Source organism: Gorilla gorilla, chromosome 15, assembly GCF_029281585.2.
Source record: "Gorilla gorilla gorilla isolate KB3781 chromosome 15, NHGRI_mGorGor1-v2.1_pri, whole genome shotgun sequence".
NCBI classification, from domain to species: Eukaryota; Metazoa; Chordata; class Mammalia; order Primates; family Hominidae; genus Gorilla; species Gorilla gorilla.
This window is the reverse complement of record NC_073239.2, coordinates 80,937,694-80,951,215: the sequence shown is the minus strand read 5'-3', so window position 1 is coordinate 80,951,215 and position 13,522 is coordinate 80,937,694. Positions and strand designations below refer to the sequence as shown.

The window sequence follows — 13,522 nt, the reverse complement described above, 5'->3', positions numbered from 1 at the left end:
AAACAGGGTTTCACCATGTTGGCCAAGCTGGTCTCGAATTCCTGACCTTAAGTGATCCACCTGCCTCAGCCTCCCAAAGTGCTGGGATTACAGGTGTGAGCAACCACGTCTGGCCTAAAATAAACTTTTTTGATAATGAGAAAATATTTACATATGAAGACTAAATTTAATACCATTTGCCATCATTTTCAAAGCCAAAAGAAGTGCATATATTTTAAAAGAAACCATTCCAATACACATATATTCAATATATACCAAACTATTTAACTAATTATGCTGGTACTAAACAATTACATATGCTTGTCTCCCCTGCCCACATAGTTTAGAATTCTTGACAAAAATAATACTGAATTCCATAGAACATAAACCTATTTTGTAGATATTTATAGCGCGAATTGCTTCATAAATTACTCTGTAAAACATACTCAATTATACAAATTATTTTTTCCATGAAACCAACAGTTTCCTTTAAATGCTATGGTCTGAATGTGTGTCCCTTAAAATTCATATTTTGAAACCTAATCACCAATGTAATAGCACTAAGAGTTAGGAACTTTGAGGAGTGATTAGGTCATGAGGGTGGAGCCCCTAAGAATAGGAGTAGAGCCCTTATAAAAGAGACTCCAGAGAGCTGCACTTCTCCTGCTACCACATGAGGACACAGCTAAGATGTGCCATCTGTGAACTGGAGAGCAGGTCCTCGTCAGATGCTGAATCTTCTGCTGCCTTGATCTTGGACTTCCCACCCTCCAAGGCAGTAAGAAATAATTTTGTTTTTTATCAGCCTCTTAGTCTGCAGTATTTTGTTATAGCAGCCCAAACAAAGACAGCATCCATATGAAATAACTTTCCATCCTGTGGTTTTAAAATCATAATTTCCTTTCACAATATAAACTCTTAAAACCCTGGGCCTGTCCAAGGTGGCAGATGGTTGTGCTTGAATAAAAAGAATGCAAGTCCTAAATTCTTACACTTACACTTTAAGACTTTCCTTGTCTGTCAACAAGGCTTTCATTGAGGATTCAACTGCAGCAAGGTATTCCTGAAAATCTCTGAGGACACAATATTGGCTTTCCTTGTTTTTCTTCAAAGTAATAAGTGCCTGAAGCAGACTGTCCAAATGCTGTGCCGAATATCCTATATTGTGGAGAACCAAGGCCCCAGTTTCTGTTTTGTTAAGACATTCTGTTTGTTCCAGTGGCTTAATGGCTGCTTTCTTTGCTTCCAACTGGGTATATAATTTCTAAAAATAAGTCACACAGATCAGTCAATAAACACTCACTTATTTATGCATTAATTCATTCATCTTCTTTCCTCTTTGAGATAACACACTCTATCTCAAGAAGAGGGTAACTCATTTGCACACAGGGTAACTAAAGTTGTAACCTTTAAAAATTATTATTATTATTATTATTATTTTGTCACCCAGGCTGGGGTGCAGGGTGCAATCATAGCTCACTGTAACCTAAAATTCCTGGGCTCAGGTCTCCCATCTCAGCCTCCCAAGTAGCTAGGACTACAGGTGCATGTTACCACACCCAGATAATTTTTTTTATTTTTATTTTTGTAGAGCCGAGAGTCTTGCTATATTGCCCAGGCTGGTCTTGAACTCCTGGCCTCAAACAATCTTCCTACCTCAGCCTCCCAAAGGACTGGGATGACAGCCATGAGCTACCACATCCCTAATATTTAAAAGGTTTTTCTTCCCAAGAATCATGTTAAAATCCAGTCTAAAATTCACCATTGGTCCAGCATTTAATGTCAGTCAGATCACTCTATTATCTTAAAGGGTTCTGCAATATCTAAAGGGAAATTCATCTTAATTTTATTATTTACATACATCACCCATCTTTCCTATTTTAGATGTGTGTTTATTGTTGTGGAAACTTAGCTAAAATTGCATGGGTTGTTTATAGTTTGTTTTTTTTTTTTTTTTTGAGACAGGATCTCGCTCCATCATCTATGCTGGAATGCAGTGCCACAATCTCACCTCACTGCAACCTTGAACTTCTGGGTTCAAGCAATCCTCCTGTCTCAGTCTCCTGAGTAGCTGAAACTACAGGCACACACCATCTTGCCTAAATAATTTTTGTATTTTTTGGTAGAGATGGGGTCTCGCAATGTTGCCCAGGCTGGTCTCCAACTCCTGGACTCAGGCAATCCTCCCGCCTCAGCCTCCCAAAGTGCTGGGATAACAGACATGAGCTACCATGTCTGGCTGCTGTTTCACTTTTTAAAATATGGCCATGTATTGGATTTTTAGATTACTTTACAAGCTGGAAGCACATAAATACATAAACATAACTATGTAAACACAGATGTAAAAACAAAGGGGGAAGAACCTCATAGACCTGATTGTTAGGAAAAATACATTTGTCAGAATCAGAAGAATATATACTTGTAAGAAAAGGAATGATGGCAAGTCAAAATCTCCAAATTTTCTCACTAAGTTTTTAGGAACTTTGTGAAATAGAAAGAAGACTAGTGTTCCTTAAACTCTTCTACTTTCTAAATGGAAAGATTTATACAACTTACTTAGTACATAATTATACAGTTACCAAATTGATCATCAGGCAAAGGTTAAATAAGACTTTTCACTCTGTACAAGCAAGTTTTTGGCAATTAAAATATATTGTATTGCACTGGATAAATGATGCAATCATGTTGTCAGTGTTTTTATGTTTCCATACCTCTATCTCTTCTAATTGTTCATTTCTTAACATAGTATCTAATTCTAAAGGTTGATTTTGCAGCTCATTGACTTTCCGCTCATCTTCAGTGTTTTTCATGCTTTCTTGAGCAGTAAGATAAAGTTGTTTTGACATAACCATTTCCACAGCTGAATCCTGAAATACATAAAAACATTAATTGCTGAATAGTCTACTTTCCAAATGAATCCTTTTTATTTTTCTTGATGAAAACATTCCAGTTTCTTCTGTTTACTTGGATTATAGACTTAAAAAGTATATTTGGGCACTACGAAAGATGATTTTTCCATATAATAATGCCTATGTTGGTATTACCCCAAGATGAAACCTTCTTTGACAAAGTAGTATAGGATATAGCATTGCTCAATTGTATATTGAAGCAAAATCTATAGTCTTAAAGACAGAAAAAAGGTATTTAAAAAAACCCCAAAAGTGTATGCTTTAGTGTTCACCAGGATACAGTGGGCAGGGCAAATAATAGGCATTTATTGTTACCTACTGGTAGTTTAAAGTAAGTGGCCATATGGAGGTAACACCAAGGATTTGTGATATTAATTACAGCAACAGGAGGCAGCCAAATGCCTAGACAGATAGGGGCAAGCCCCCGGTGAAACCCCACCTCGATGCCAAAGACAGTTTAAAGCCTGAAAGCCAAGCTACAAGTTAATTCCTAGGACTGGACTGAGAACTTGTCCTCCTGTTTGGCACACTTTCCTCTGATTGATCCCCACCCTTCCCCTGTTTCACATATATCCACCCTTTCCTAATTGGTTTTCTACACTGTTATGCTCTCCTTTGAGTGGTGTCTTCGCTTTAACCTTTTTTGCGTAATTACAAACCAATCAGCACACACTCCCTATCCTGTGCCTATAAAGACACCAGACTCAGTTGGTAGAGGAGGAGACGGCCTGACTTTAGGGAAGAGACAACCTGACTTCAGGGAAGACAACCTGCCCTTCCCATCCTCCCTCCAGCTTCCCTCTCCACTGAGAGCCATTTTCATCACTCAATAAAATTCTTTGCCTTCACCATCTTTCAATCATCCACATGACTTCATTCTTCTTGGATGCTGGACAAGAGCTTGGGACCCACCAAGTGTGGGTACCCAGAAAGGCTGTTACACCAGCCCTTTGCCTTTGCTGGTGGAGGGCAACTGCCCCACATGACAAGGCAAGGGGCCAACTGAGCTACTAACATACCACCATCTGCAGACAGCAGAACTAAAGGAGCACTGTAATACCCCTTTCTAGGGCTTCAGGATCATGAGCACCCTCACCCAGGCGCCACTGCATTCCCCTCAAGGTGACATGCCTAGTCTGGCCGCGGGCCCCACACAGAGCTTGCTCCTGTCCTGGCACCCAGAGCAGCTGGCCAGATCCTATGCTCACTTGCTCATGTGCTCCCTCCAGCAAGGGGTTGAGCACAGTGGACCAAGTAGACGAGGTGCCTCTTTTATGAGTCTGGTGAAGGGGCTGAGAAAAATCCTGTATCATTAAGGATAAACTGGCCAGGCGCAGTGGCTCATGCCTGTAATTCCAGCACTTTGGGAGGCCGAGGTAGGCGGATTGCTTGATCCCAGAAGTTCAAGGAGTTCACCATGGTAACACGGTGAAACCCCATCTGTACAAAAAATACAAAAATTAGCTCAGCGTGGTGGCATGCATCTCTAGTCCCAGCTACTCAGGAGGCTGAGGCGGGAGGATCACTTGTGTCCAGGAGGCTGAGGCTACAGTGAGCCATGATTGCGCCACTGCACTCCAGGCTGGGTGACAGACCCTGCTCAAAATCATCTTGATTTCAAAAACAAAGAAAGGATAAATTATGTCTTAAGCCAATCAGTAGTAAGAATTCAAACCTAGGTAAGGCAGAACAAGTTATATACGAGGTAATTTGACCTTTTCTGAAAGCTTTAAGAACTTGAGGTTCTCTATAGGACACAGAGAGACAATGCATCTGCATTCACTTGCTCTTTCTTTCAATAAATATTTGTGGAGCCCTGAGATGTATGAAGTACCATGGCAGTAATTTTAAAAGATGTCCACTATTTTGCTAGGGCACTCGTTTTTATTTTCAGGTTACTTTATATATGAAAAACCATTTAATTGTGCTATATACTTTCATGTCCATAGAATCTTTGAGGTATCAAATTTGTGAATAAAACATGTCCACATCCCCAACAAGGTAGAAATTGATGTCTTAAAAATACTGTCTAGATAGTAATGTAAGACGTTAACAATAGGGGAAACTGGGTGCAGGGGTGTAAAGGAACTTTTTGTATTATCTCTGCAACTTCTCTGTAACTGTAAAACTATTCTAAAACTAAAAGTTCATTTAAATAAAACAAATACTGTCTGGAGCTTCACCAGTTTTAACTGGAAAGAGAATTCAACTGTCCAGGGTTACTGGTTTTGAAGTACTTAATTGGCATTTAGCACAAGTCACTTCTTCTAAAAGGCTGCAAATTACTGAAATAATTTTGTAAACTTCCTCAGGTTCCAACAATGTATTCAGGCACACTGTGGCGAAAATCTACACCTAGGGCAGCAGCATCTCACAGGGGAAAGATCCAGGAAGGCTGTAAGAAGAAAGAGAGGTGCCACACTTCAGGTTTCACTGGCCAGTAGGTGCTTTCTGCCTATGAGCCAGTCCTATGAGCTAGATAGCTGTCTCCTTTCTATCTGATGGTTACTATTTCCTAGAGGACCCCCACCCCACGAAATACACCCCTGGCCCAAGAGAACCTGCACTGAAGGCCTAGATACTGGACCTGAGGAACACTTTATCTGTTATTCATCATCTACTAAGATTGCAGAACCCTTAGCCTCTCTTATCTGATGATCCAGTACCTGAGGACTATGGTTACACAACAGTAAAGCATTATTTCTAACAACTGCCTTTAGTAGTCAGAAAAAGGATTCTTGAAAACCTGAAATTACCCCCAAAAGTTTAATTGTTTACCAACTCCCAAAGCCACGTTTCTAGCTTGGCAGAAAAGCCAACAGAATCCCTTGAACTAACATTTCAAATGTAAAAGGTCCTTTGCTTGTGGCAGGGAGGTTAGAACAGAGACTCCAGGTCCTGCTAAGCTCCTGGAATGGAAGATTCTTTCATCAGCAGGCGTCCTTTGCTCACCACCCTTTCCTCCATTTTATTTTTACTCTGCACATTCATTTTAAACATTTTATTTTAAAATATAAAATATTTCATATGAACCTGAATAAAATATAACTGTATCAGGCCGTTTGCATGTTGCTGGTAAAGACATACCTGAGACTGGGCAATTTAAAAAAGAAAGAGGTTTCATTGGACTTACAGTTCCATGTGGGTGGGGAAGCCTCACAATCATGGCGGAAGGCAAGAAGTAAGTCATATCTTACATGAATGGCGGCAGGCAGAAAGAAAGACGTTGTGTGGGCAAACTCCCATTTTTTTAAAACAATCAGATCTCATGAGACTCATTCACTATCATGAGAGCAGCACAGGAAAGATCCACCCCCATAATTGAATCACCTCCCACCAGGTTCCTCCCATGACACATGGGAATTGTGGGAGTTACAATTCAAGATGAGATTTGGGTGGGGACACAGCCAAACCATATCATTTTGCTTCTGGCCCCTCCAAATCTCATGTCCTCACATTTCAAAACCAATCATGCCTTCCCAACAGTCCCCCAAAATCTTAACCCATTTCAATATTAACCCAAAAGTCCACAGTCAAAAGTGTCATCTGAGACAAAGCAAGTCCCTTTGCCTATGAGCCTGTAAAATCAAAAGCAAGCTAGTTACTTCTTAGACACAATGGGGGTACAGGTATTGGATAAATTCAGCTGTTCCAAATGGGATAAATTGAACAAAACAAAGGGGTTACAGGGCCCATGCAAGTCTTAAATTAAGTGTGGCAGTCAAATTTTAAAGCTCCAAAATGATCTCGTTTGACTCTAGGTCTCATATCCAGGTCATGCTGATGCAAGGGGTAGGTTCCCATGGTCTTGGGCAGCTCTGTACCTGTGGCTTTGCAGGGTACAGCCTCCCTCCTAGCTGCTTTCATAGGCTGGCATTGAATGTTTGCAGCTTTTCCAGGCAAATAGTGCAAGCTGTCGGTGGATCTACCATTCTGGGGTCTGGAGGACAGTGGCATTTGCTCGGTGTGGTGGCATGTGTCTGTAGCCCCAGCTACTCAGGAGGCTGAGGTGGGAGGATCACTTGAACCCAGGAAGCTGAGGCTACAGTGAGCCGTGACTGTGCCACTGCACTCCAGGCTAGGTGACAGTGAGACCACTCCACTAGGTGGTGCCCCAGTAGGCACTCTGTATGGGGGCTCTGATCCCACATTTCCCTTCTGCACTGCCCTAGCAGAGGTTCTCTGTGAGGGCCCCGCCCCTGTAGCAAACTTCTGTCTTGGCAGCCAGGTGTTTCCACACATATTCAGAAATCTAGGCAGAGGTTCACAAACCTCATTTCTTGACTTCTGTGTACCCACAGACTCAACACCACATGGAAGCTGCCAAGGCTTGGGGCTTACACACTCTGAAGCCACAGCCTGAGCTGTTCCTTGGCTCCTTTTAGTCAAGGCTGGAGCGGCTGAGACACAGGGCACCCGGTCGCTAGACTGTACACAGCAAAAGGACTCTGGGCCCAGCCCACAAAACCATTTTTTTTTACATAGGCCTCTGGGCCTGTGATGGGAGAGGCTGCCGTGAAGACCTCTGACATGCCCTAGAGACATTTCCCCCATTGTCTTGGGGATTAACATTCGGCTTGTTACTTGTGCACATTTCTTCAGCCTGCTTGAATTTCTCCTCAGAAAATGGGTTTTTCTTTTCTATCATATTGTCAGACTGAAACATTTCCTAATTTTTATGCTCTGCTTCCTTTATAAAACTGAATGCCTTTAACAGCATCCAAGTCACCTCTTGAATGCTTTGTTGCTTAGAAATTTCTTCCACCAGATACCCTAAATCATCTCTCTCAAGTTCAGTTCCACAAATCTCTAGGGCAGGGGCAAAATGCCACCAATCCCTTTGCTGAAACATAACAAGAGTCACCTTTGCTCCAGTTCCCAACAAGTTCCTCATCTCCATCTGAAACTACCTCAGCCGGGACCTTATTATACATTTCACTATCAGGTTTTTGGTCAAAGCCATTCAACAAGTCTCTAGGAAGTTCCAAACTTTCCCACATTTTCCTGTCTTCTTCTGAGCCCTCCAAACTGTTCCAACCTCTACCTGTTACCCAGTTCCTAAGTCACTTCCACATTTTCAGGTATCTTTTCAGCAATGCCCCACTTTACTGGTGCCAATTTACGGTATTAGTTTGTTCTCATGGTGCTGATAAAGACATACCCAAGACTGGGCAATTTAAAAAAGAAAGAGGTTTAATGGATTTACAGTTCCACGTGGCTGGGGAAGCCTCACAATCATGGTGTAAGGCAAGGAGGAATAAGTCACATCTTAGGTGGATGGCAGCAGGCAAAAAGAGAGAGGTTGTGCAGGCAAACTCGCATTTTTTAAAACCATCAGATCTCATGAGACTCATTCACTATCATGAGAACAGGGCAGGAAAGACCTGCCCCCATAATTCAATCACCTCCCACCGGGTTCCTCCCATGACATGTGGGAATTGTGGGAGTTACAATTCAGGATGAGATTTGGGTGGGGACACAGCCAAACCATATCAATAACAGACACACATTACTGACCACACAGATTTAAAGTGATATAATTTTCTGTATTAAGAAAATAATTTAAAGCCCAACCTCTATCCCTTTTCATCTCTTCCTCTTCAGAACCAACCACTGTTCTAAAGTCTATACACACACTTTTATACTTTCACTACATATGTTAGTATTCATATAACATTGCTTTATGGGTTTTTAATTCTTACTGAAATAGAATCATGGATGTATCATGTCATAACTTGTTTTTTTCCACTCAGCAGTATGTTTGGAGGTTTATCCATGTTAACAGATTATAAATCTAGTTCATTATACTGAATGAATGAAAATGAATTTTTCATCTGTTAGACTACTGTGGAAAACAATATTGTTTCCAACTTTTCATATAATAGATAGTGCTGTGATATATACCCTTGTATGATTCTTCTTGTGCATGTGTGGAGTTCCTTAAGATATCTATGTAGAGTAAAAATTACTGGTAGTAGTGTGCTTCCTTTGATTCTCAATAGATAGTTATTGATTTATTCTCCACATTGAATTACTGTTTATATTCCTACCAGCATAGTGATATTTTCACTATTTTCTTTTCTTTTTTTTTTTTTTTTTAAGAAAGGGTCTTGCTCTGTCACCCAGGCTGGAGTGCAGTGGTGTGAACATGGCTCACTGCAGCCTCAATCTCCTGGGTTCAACTGATTCTCCTGTTTCAGCCTCCCAAGTTGTTGGGACCACAGGCACACGCCACCACACCCAACTAATTTAAAAAATTTTTTTCTAGAGATCGGGTCTTCCATGCTGCTTAGGCTGGTCTGGAACTCCTGGGCTCAAGCAATCCTCCTGCCTCAGCCTCCCAAAGTGCTGAGATTACAGGCATGAGCCAGAGCACCTGGCCTGAGCTACTCTTCATATGTTCATTGGACATACGAGTCCTGCCTTCTGCGAACTGCTTTTGCATATCCACTGTCCATTTTTTATTGTGTTGTTAGTGATTTGGGGCTATTTTTTGTATTCTGGATATTAATCTTCTAATAGTTATATGCATTGTCATTATCTTTCAGTAGATTGTCTTCAAACTTTGTGTATGATGTCTTTTGTTGAACAAAAGCATACTGTTTTAATCTAGTCAAAATTTGTCTCTCTTTTCCTGTTTAGGCTTGTGGTTTTAGGGCCTGTTTAACAAAGTCTTCTATGCCCCAAGATCACAAAAATGTTCCCTTATATTCTCTTGTAAAGATTTAAATATTTTCTCTTCACATTTAAGCTTTTCTTTAAATATATTTTTGTTTGAAGTTTGAGATAGATAAACTTTCAGTCTTTGTCTCAAAATGTATTTTGCGTCATTCTAGAATGATAATTCAGCTAGATTGACAGCTATTTTCTCTTAGGTTGACAGTTCCTTGAAGATCTTATTTGCACTGCCTTCTGACTTTCCATGTTGAGAAATTTATTATTGACATACTTGTTTTATTAGAGGTAATCTTTTTTCTCTAGTTGCCTTTAAGATTCTTCTTTTTGGCTCTGGTGTTTTACTATTTTAAGTACAATGCATTTAGATAAGACTTTATTTTTATTTAGTCTGTTCAAGGCTCTCTGTTCTTCTTGAAACAAGATTCGTATTTTTCCTCAATTTTGGAAAATTCTAAGTTTTGCCTTTCCTCCAATCTCTCTATTCTCTCCTCCTAAAGCTCTTATCAGAAATGTGTTCAATCATTGCAGTATAGCCTCTGGCTCTCTTAAAACTCCTTCCTATTTTCTGCCATATATATATATATGGCAGAAATATATATACATAGATATATTTCTGAAAATATTTCAGAAAATATATACATATATATGTATATACATATATATATTTTTTTTAACCTCACTTCTACAGTAGGGGATACGTCTCTTTACAGATGTTGGATTTTGTGATAATTTTCTCAGTCATATATTCTAACTAAGTCTCTTCAGACTACGTCAAATTTGCTGCTTAATTTGGCCAAAGCAATCTGCATTTAATGACTTTTTTTGTTGTTTGTTGAAGTCCCTTATGATTATTTTTCATATCTGTCCTTTTGTTCTCAAAGTACTGTATTCTTTCCTTATGATTTCAGTTTCTTCTTTTTTTAATTACTAATCATTTTAAACACGTTATGGTAAAATATCTTTCAGATTGCTGCATTATCTCACTTTCTTAGGGTATTCTCTCATTTGATGTGATGAGTACTCCTCCTTGTGGTAGAGTGTTCCTTTGTGCTATTTATTTATTCATTCATTCTTACTAATTATTTGTTATCAGACTTTACTTTTTTTAACCTACTTGTGGGAATCTCTTTGGCTTGACTGGTAGGTAAGTAAGTAGATAGACAGACAGATTAGAGACTGATTGTCATGTTAATTTCTTGGCTAGACCTGCTCCACAATGCAATTAGTATAAATTTAGACTCAAAACCTGCTTAAGACATAGGGTTGATTTAGGTTTCTCATGCAAGACCTCTTATTTCCATGTGTAACTGGAAAAAGAAGCTTCATAGTCCTTCTCTGGCTTGAGATTTTCCTGGTCTACTTTTCCCCAAAGGTACAAGCTTTTCAAGGGCCCGTGTCTATTCTGGAGTATCTATCAATGAACAGCCTCTCATTGAGCCCTTATAAATTCTAAGCCCCTGGATATCTCATTCTTTCCCTTCTCCCATGCTCCTAAAATTTCTCTACTTAAAACAGAAATTATACTTAGCATAAACTCAAGACAAAGTATAAAGAGTGTACTAAAGCCTACATATTGAGCTTCTGAGCATAAATAAAATGTTCAAAGTTAATAATAAATTTAAAGTGGAAAATGACCATTCTATCAAAGCATGGTTGGGTTACATGGCCAACAATGTCTACTCTTTTTTTTAAATGTTGCTTTTTTTCAAACATGTATCTTTCCTTTCATTTGGGTCTGTTTGGAAAAGAATAGGAGGTGAGAAGAATATCATGAACTCCTCCTAAGGGCAGGACCATGACATTTTCATCTTTACATCCCCTGACTCACAAAGTGAACATGCCACTTCAGCATTGAAAACACGGAGCTCTAAATGACTGAGCATGGTCTCCAGCTTGGCCAACATGTTAGCACAGTCACAAGAGGCAAGTCAGTAACCTTCACTATCCCTTTTCCCATTCAGGGGCTATGGCCCACGGCTATGGTAACTTTGTGACAGGCAGAAACCTAAATCCAATACTTGTAACCTGGCAACAATGGGGCAGAGTGTCATACCAGCTCTAAAGGATGTATTTCTTTTTTCTCTAAAGCTTTACAATATAAAGCAGTGAAAAACAACTCTTTGCATAAGCATACATCATCACCATTAGAGACAAAACCAAAAGCCAGATCAACACAGTCTCAGAGGCTGCCAATTTCTCTTAGTATAACATCTAAAATGTTAATGTGACTCGTAAGGCACAGCCAGCCACACCTACCTCTCAGGCCTCATCTCTGTCACTCTCCTCTGCCATCTGCCTCCTATGTTGCAGCCACCATGCCCCTAGTCAGCTTCTGAAATTCCTCACGCTCTCTCCCATCAAAAGAGGAGACAGTATTTCTGTCAAAAATGCTCCCCACACCCAGCCCTGAGCTCTGTTAACTCCAACTGACACTTCCAGTCTCTGTTCCAATGCTGCTTCCTGGGAGCTCTCTCTGACACTACAGTGTAGGTCAGATTCCTTGGTTAAAGACTATCATGGAACTAGGTTCCTTCCTTTGGTTCCTGTAATTAGATTCTCATTGGTATAATTAGTTGATTAATGTGTATCCCCCCAGCTAGACTAGAAGCTCTTTGAGAACAGAGACCATGTCTATGTGGGGATCCTCACTGCCTAGTCAATGAATTTAAACTGAGTAGATGTACAGATGAATTCAAACCAAAGAATGTAAACCAGAATAAGAATTTTATTTAGTCTTCCATTTCCAATATTAATAGTATATTTGTCTTTGGACTGTAGGTGATTGGGGAAAAATTAAAAAAAAAAATTTTTTTAAATGTGTGGGTTATAGAGTAAAATGGAAAGAAACTGAGGGCCTGTCAATGTAGCAGTTGTTGACCAAACATCTGTCAAGAACAATAGAAACAGGGTGGCCAGGGGTGGTGGCTCATGCCTGCAATCCCAGCACTTTAGGAGGCCAAGGTGGGAGGGAGTATTGCCTTAGCCCAGGAGTTTGAGACCTGCCTGGGCAACATGGTAAAACCCCGTCTCTACCAAAAATACAAAAATTAGCTGGTGTGGTGGTGCACACCTGTGATCCCAGCGACTCAGGAGGCAGAGGTGGGAGGATCGCTTGAGTCCAGAGGCAGAGGTTGCAGTGAGCCAAGATCGCGCCACTGCACTCCAGCCTGGGTGACAGAGCGAGACCCCTTCTCCAAACAAACAAACAAAAAGAACGATAGAACAGGTTTAGTTCGGCTGAAAGAGTGGAGAAAGTTCAAAACATTCTTAGAATAGGGGAGCTGATTTTTTTTTTTTTTAAAGTAAAAAAGAAAAAGAGGAAAAAGAAACTTGGAAACAAATGCCAGGATTATATGACAAGGTATCCATGAGAACTCAATAAACAGTCCCTTGAGGTCAGTCAGCACGTTAGCCTCTTAAAGGATTTAAAAGGTCACACAGTAAAGAAAACCTATTTGAACGTGTTTAATCCTACATTCCTCAAACTTTTTTTGGATCTGAATTTTCCACCCATATACCACATTTTGTAAAATGAAAAAGTTCTGAGCATCAGACTGAGTACAGATAAGATAACTTCAAGACTACCCTGGGCAACTTAGTGAGACTGGGTCTCTACAAAAAAAAAAAAAAAATACAAAAATTAGCTGGGTATTGTGATACATGCCTGGAGTCCTAGCTACTCAGGAGGCTAAGGCAGGAGGATGGCTTAGGGTTAGGAACTCAAGGCTGCAGTGAGCTATGACTGCACTATGACTACACTCCAGCCTGAGTGACAGAGCCAGACCCTGTCTCTAAAATTCATAACAAATAAATAAAGGATGCCTAAGTTCTAGTCCCAGGTCTGCTGGACTTCAATTCCCTCACCTGAAATACAAGGGTTAGGTTAGACAATTTCTAAGGTCTTTTTCAGCCTGAGATTTTACAACTTTGGAGCATGTTCTCAAATGCATGTTGTT

The 13,522-nt window shown here is 40.2% G+C and overlaps 1 protein-coding gene across 11 annotated transcripts in view; it reads right to left on the bottom strand.

Annotated features, from left to right (window-relative positions):
• SYNE2 (spectrin repeat containing nuclear envelope protein 2) overlaps nucleotides 1-13,522 on the bottom strand; it is a 374,696-nt gene that overhangs the window by 177,807 nt on the left and 183,367 nt on the right. For all 11 annotated transcript variants that reach the window (XM_055362017.2, XM_063697890.1, XM_055362019.2 and 8 more), the window contains exons 46-47: nucleotides 2,691-2,846; nucleotides 978-1,243 (exon numbers count right to left, since the gene is read on the bottom strand). In XM_055362017.2, the coding sequence (XP_055217992.2) occupies nucleotides 978-1,243; nucleotides 2,691-2,846 (422 nt within the window). The remainder of the gene's footprint in view (nucleotides 1-977; nucleotides 1,244-2,690; nucleotides 2,847-13,522) is intronic.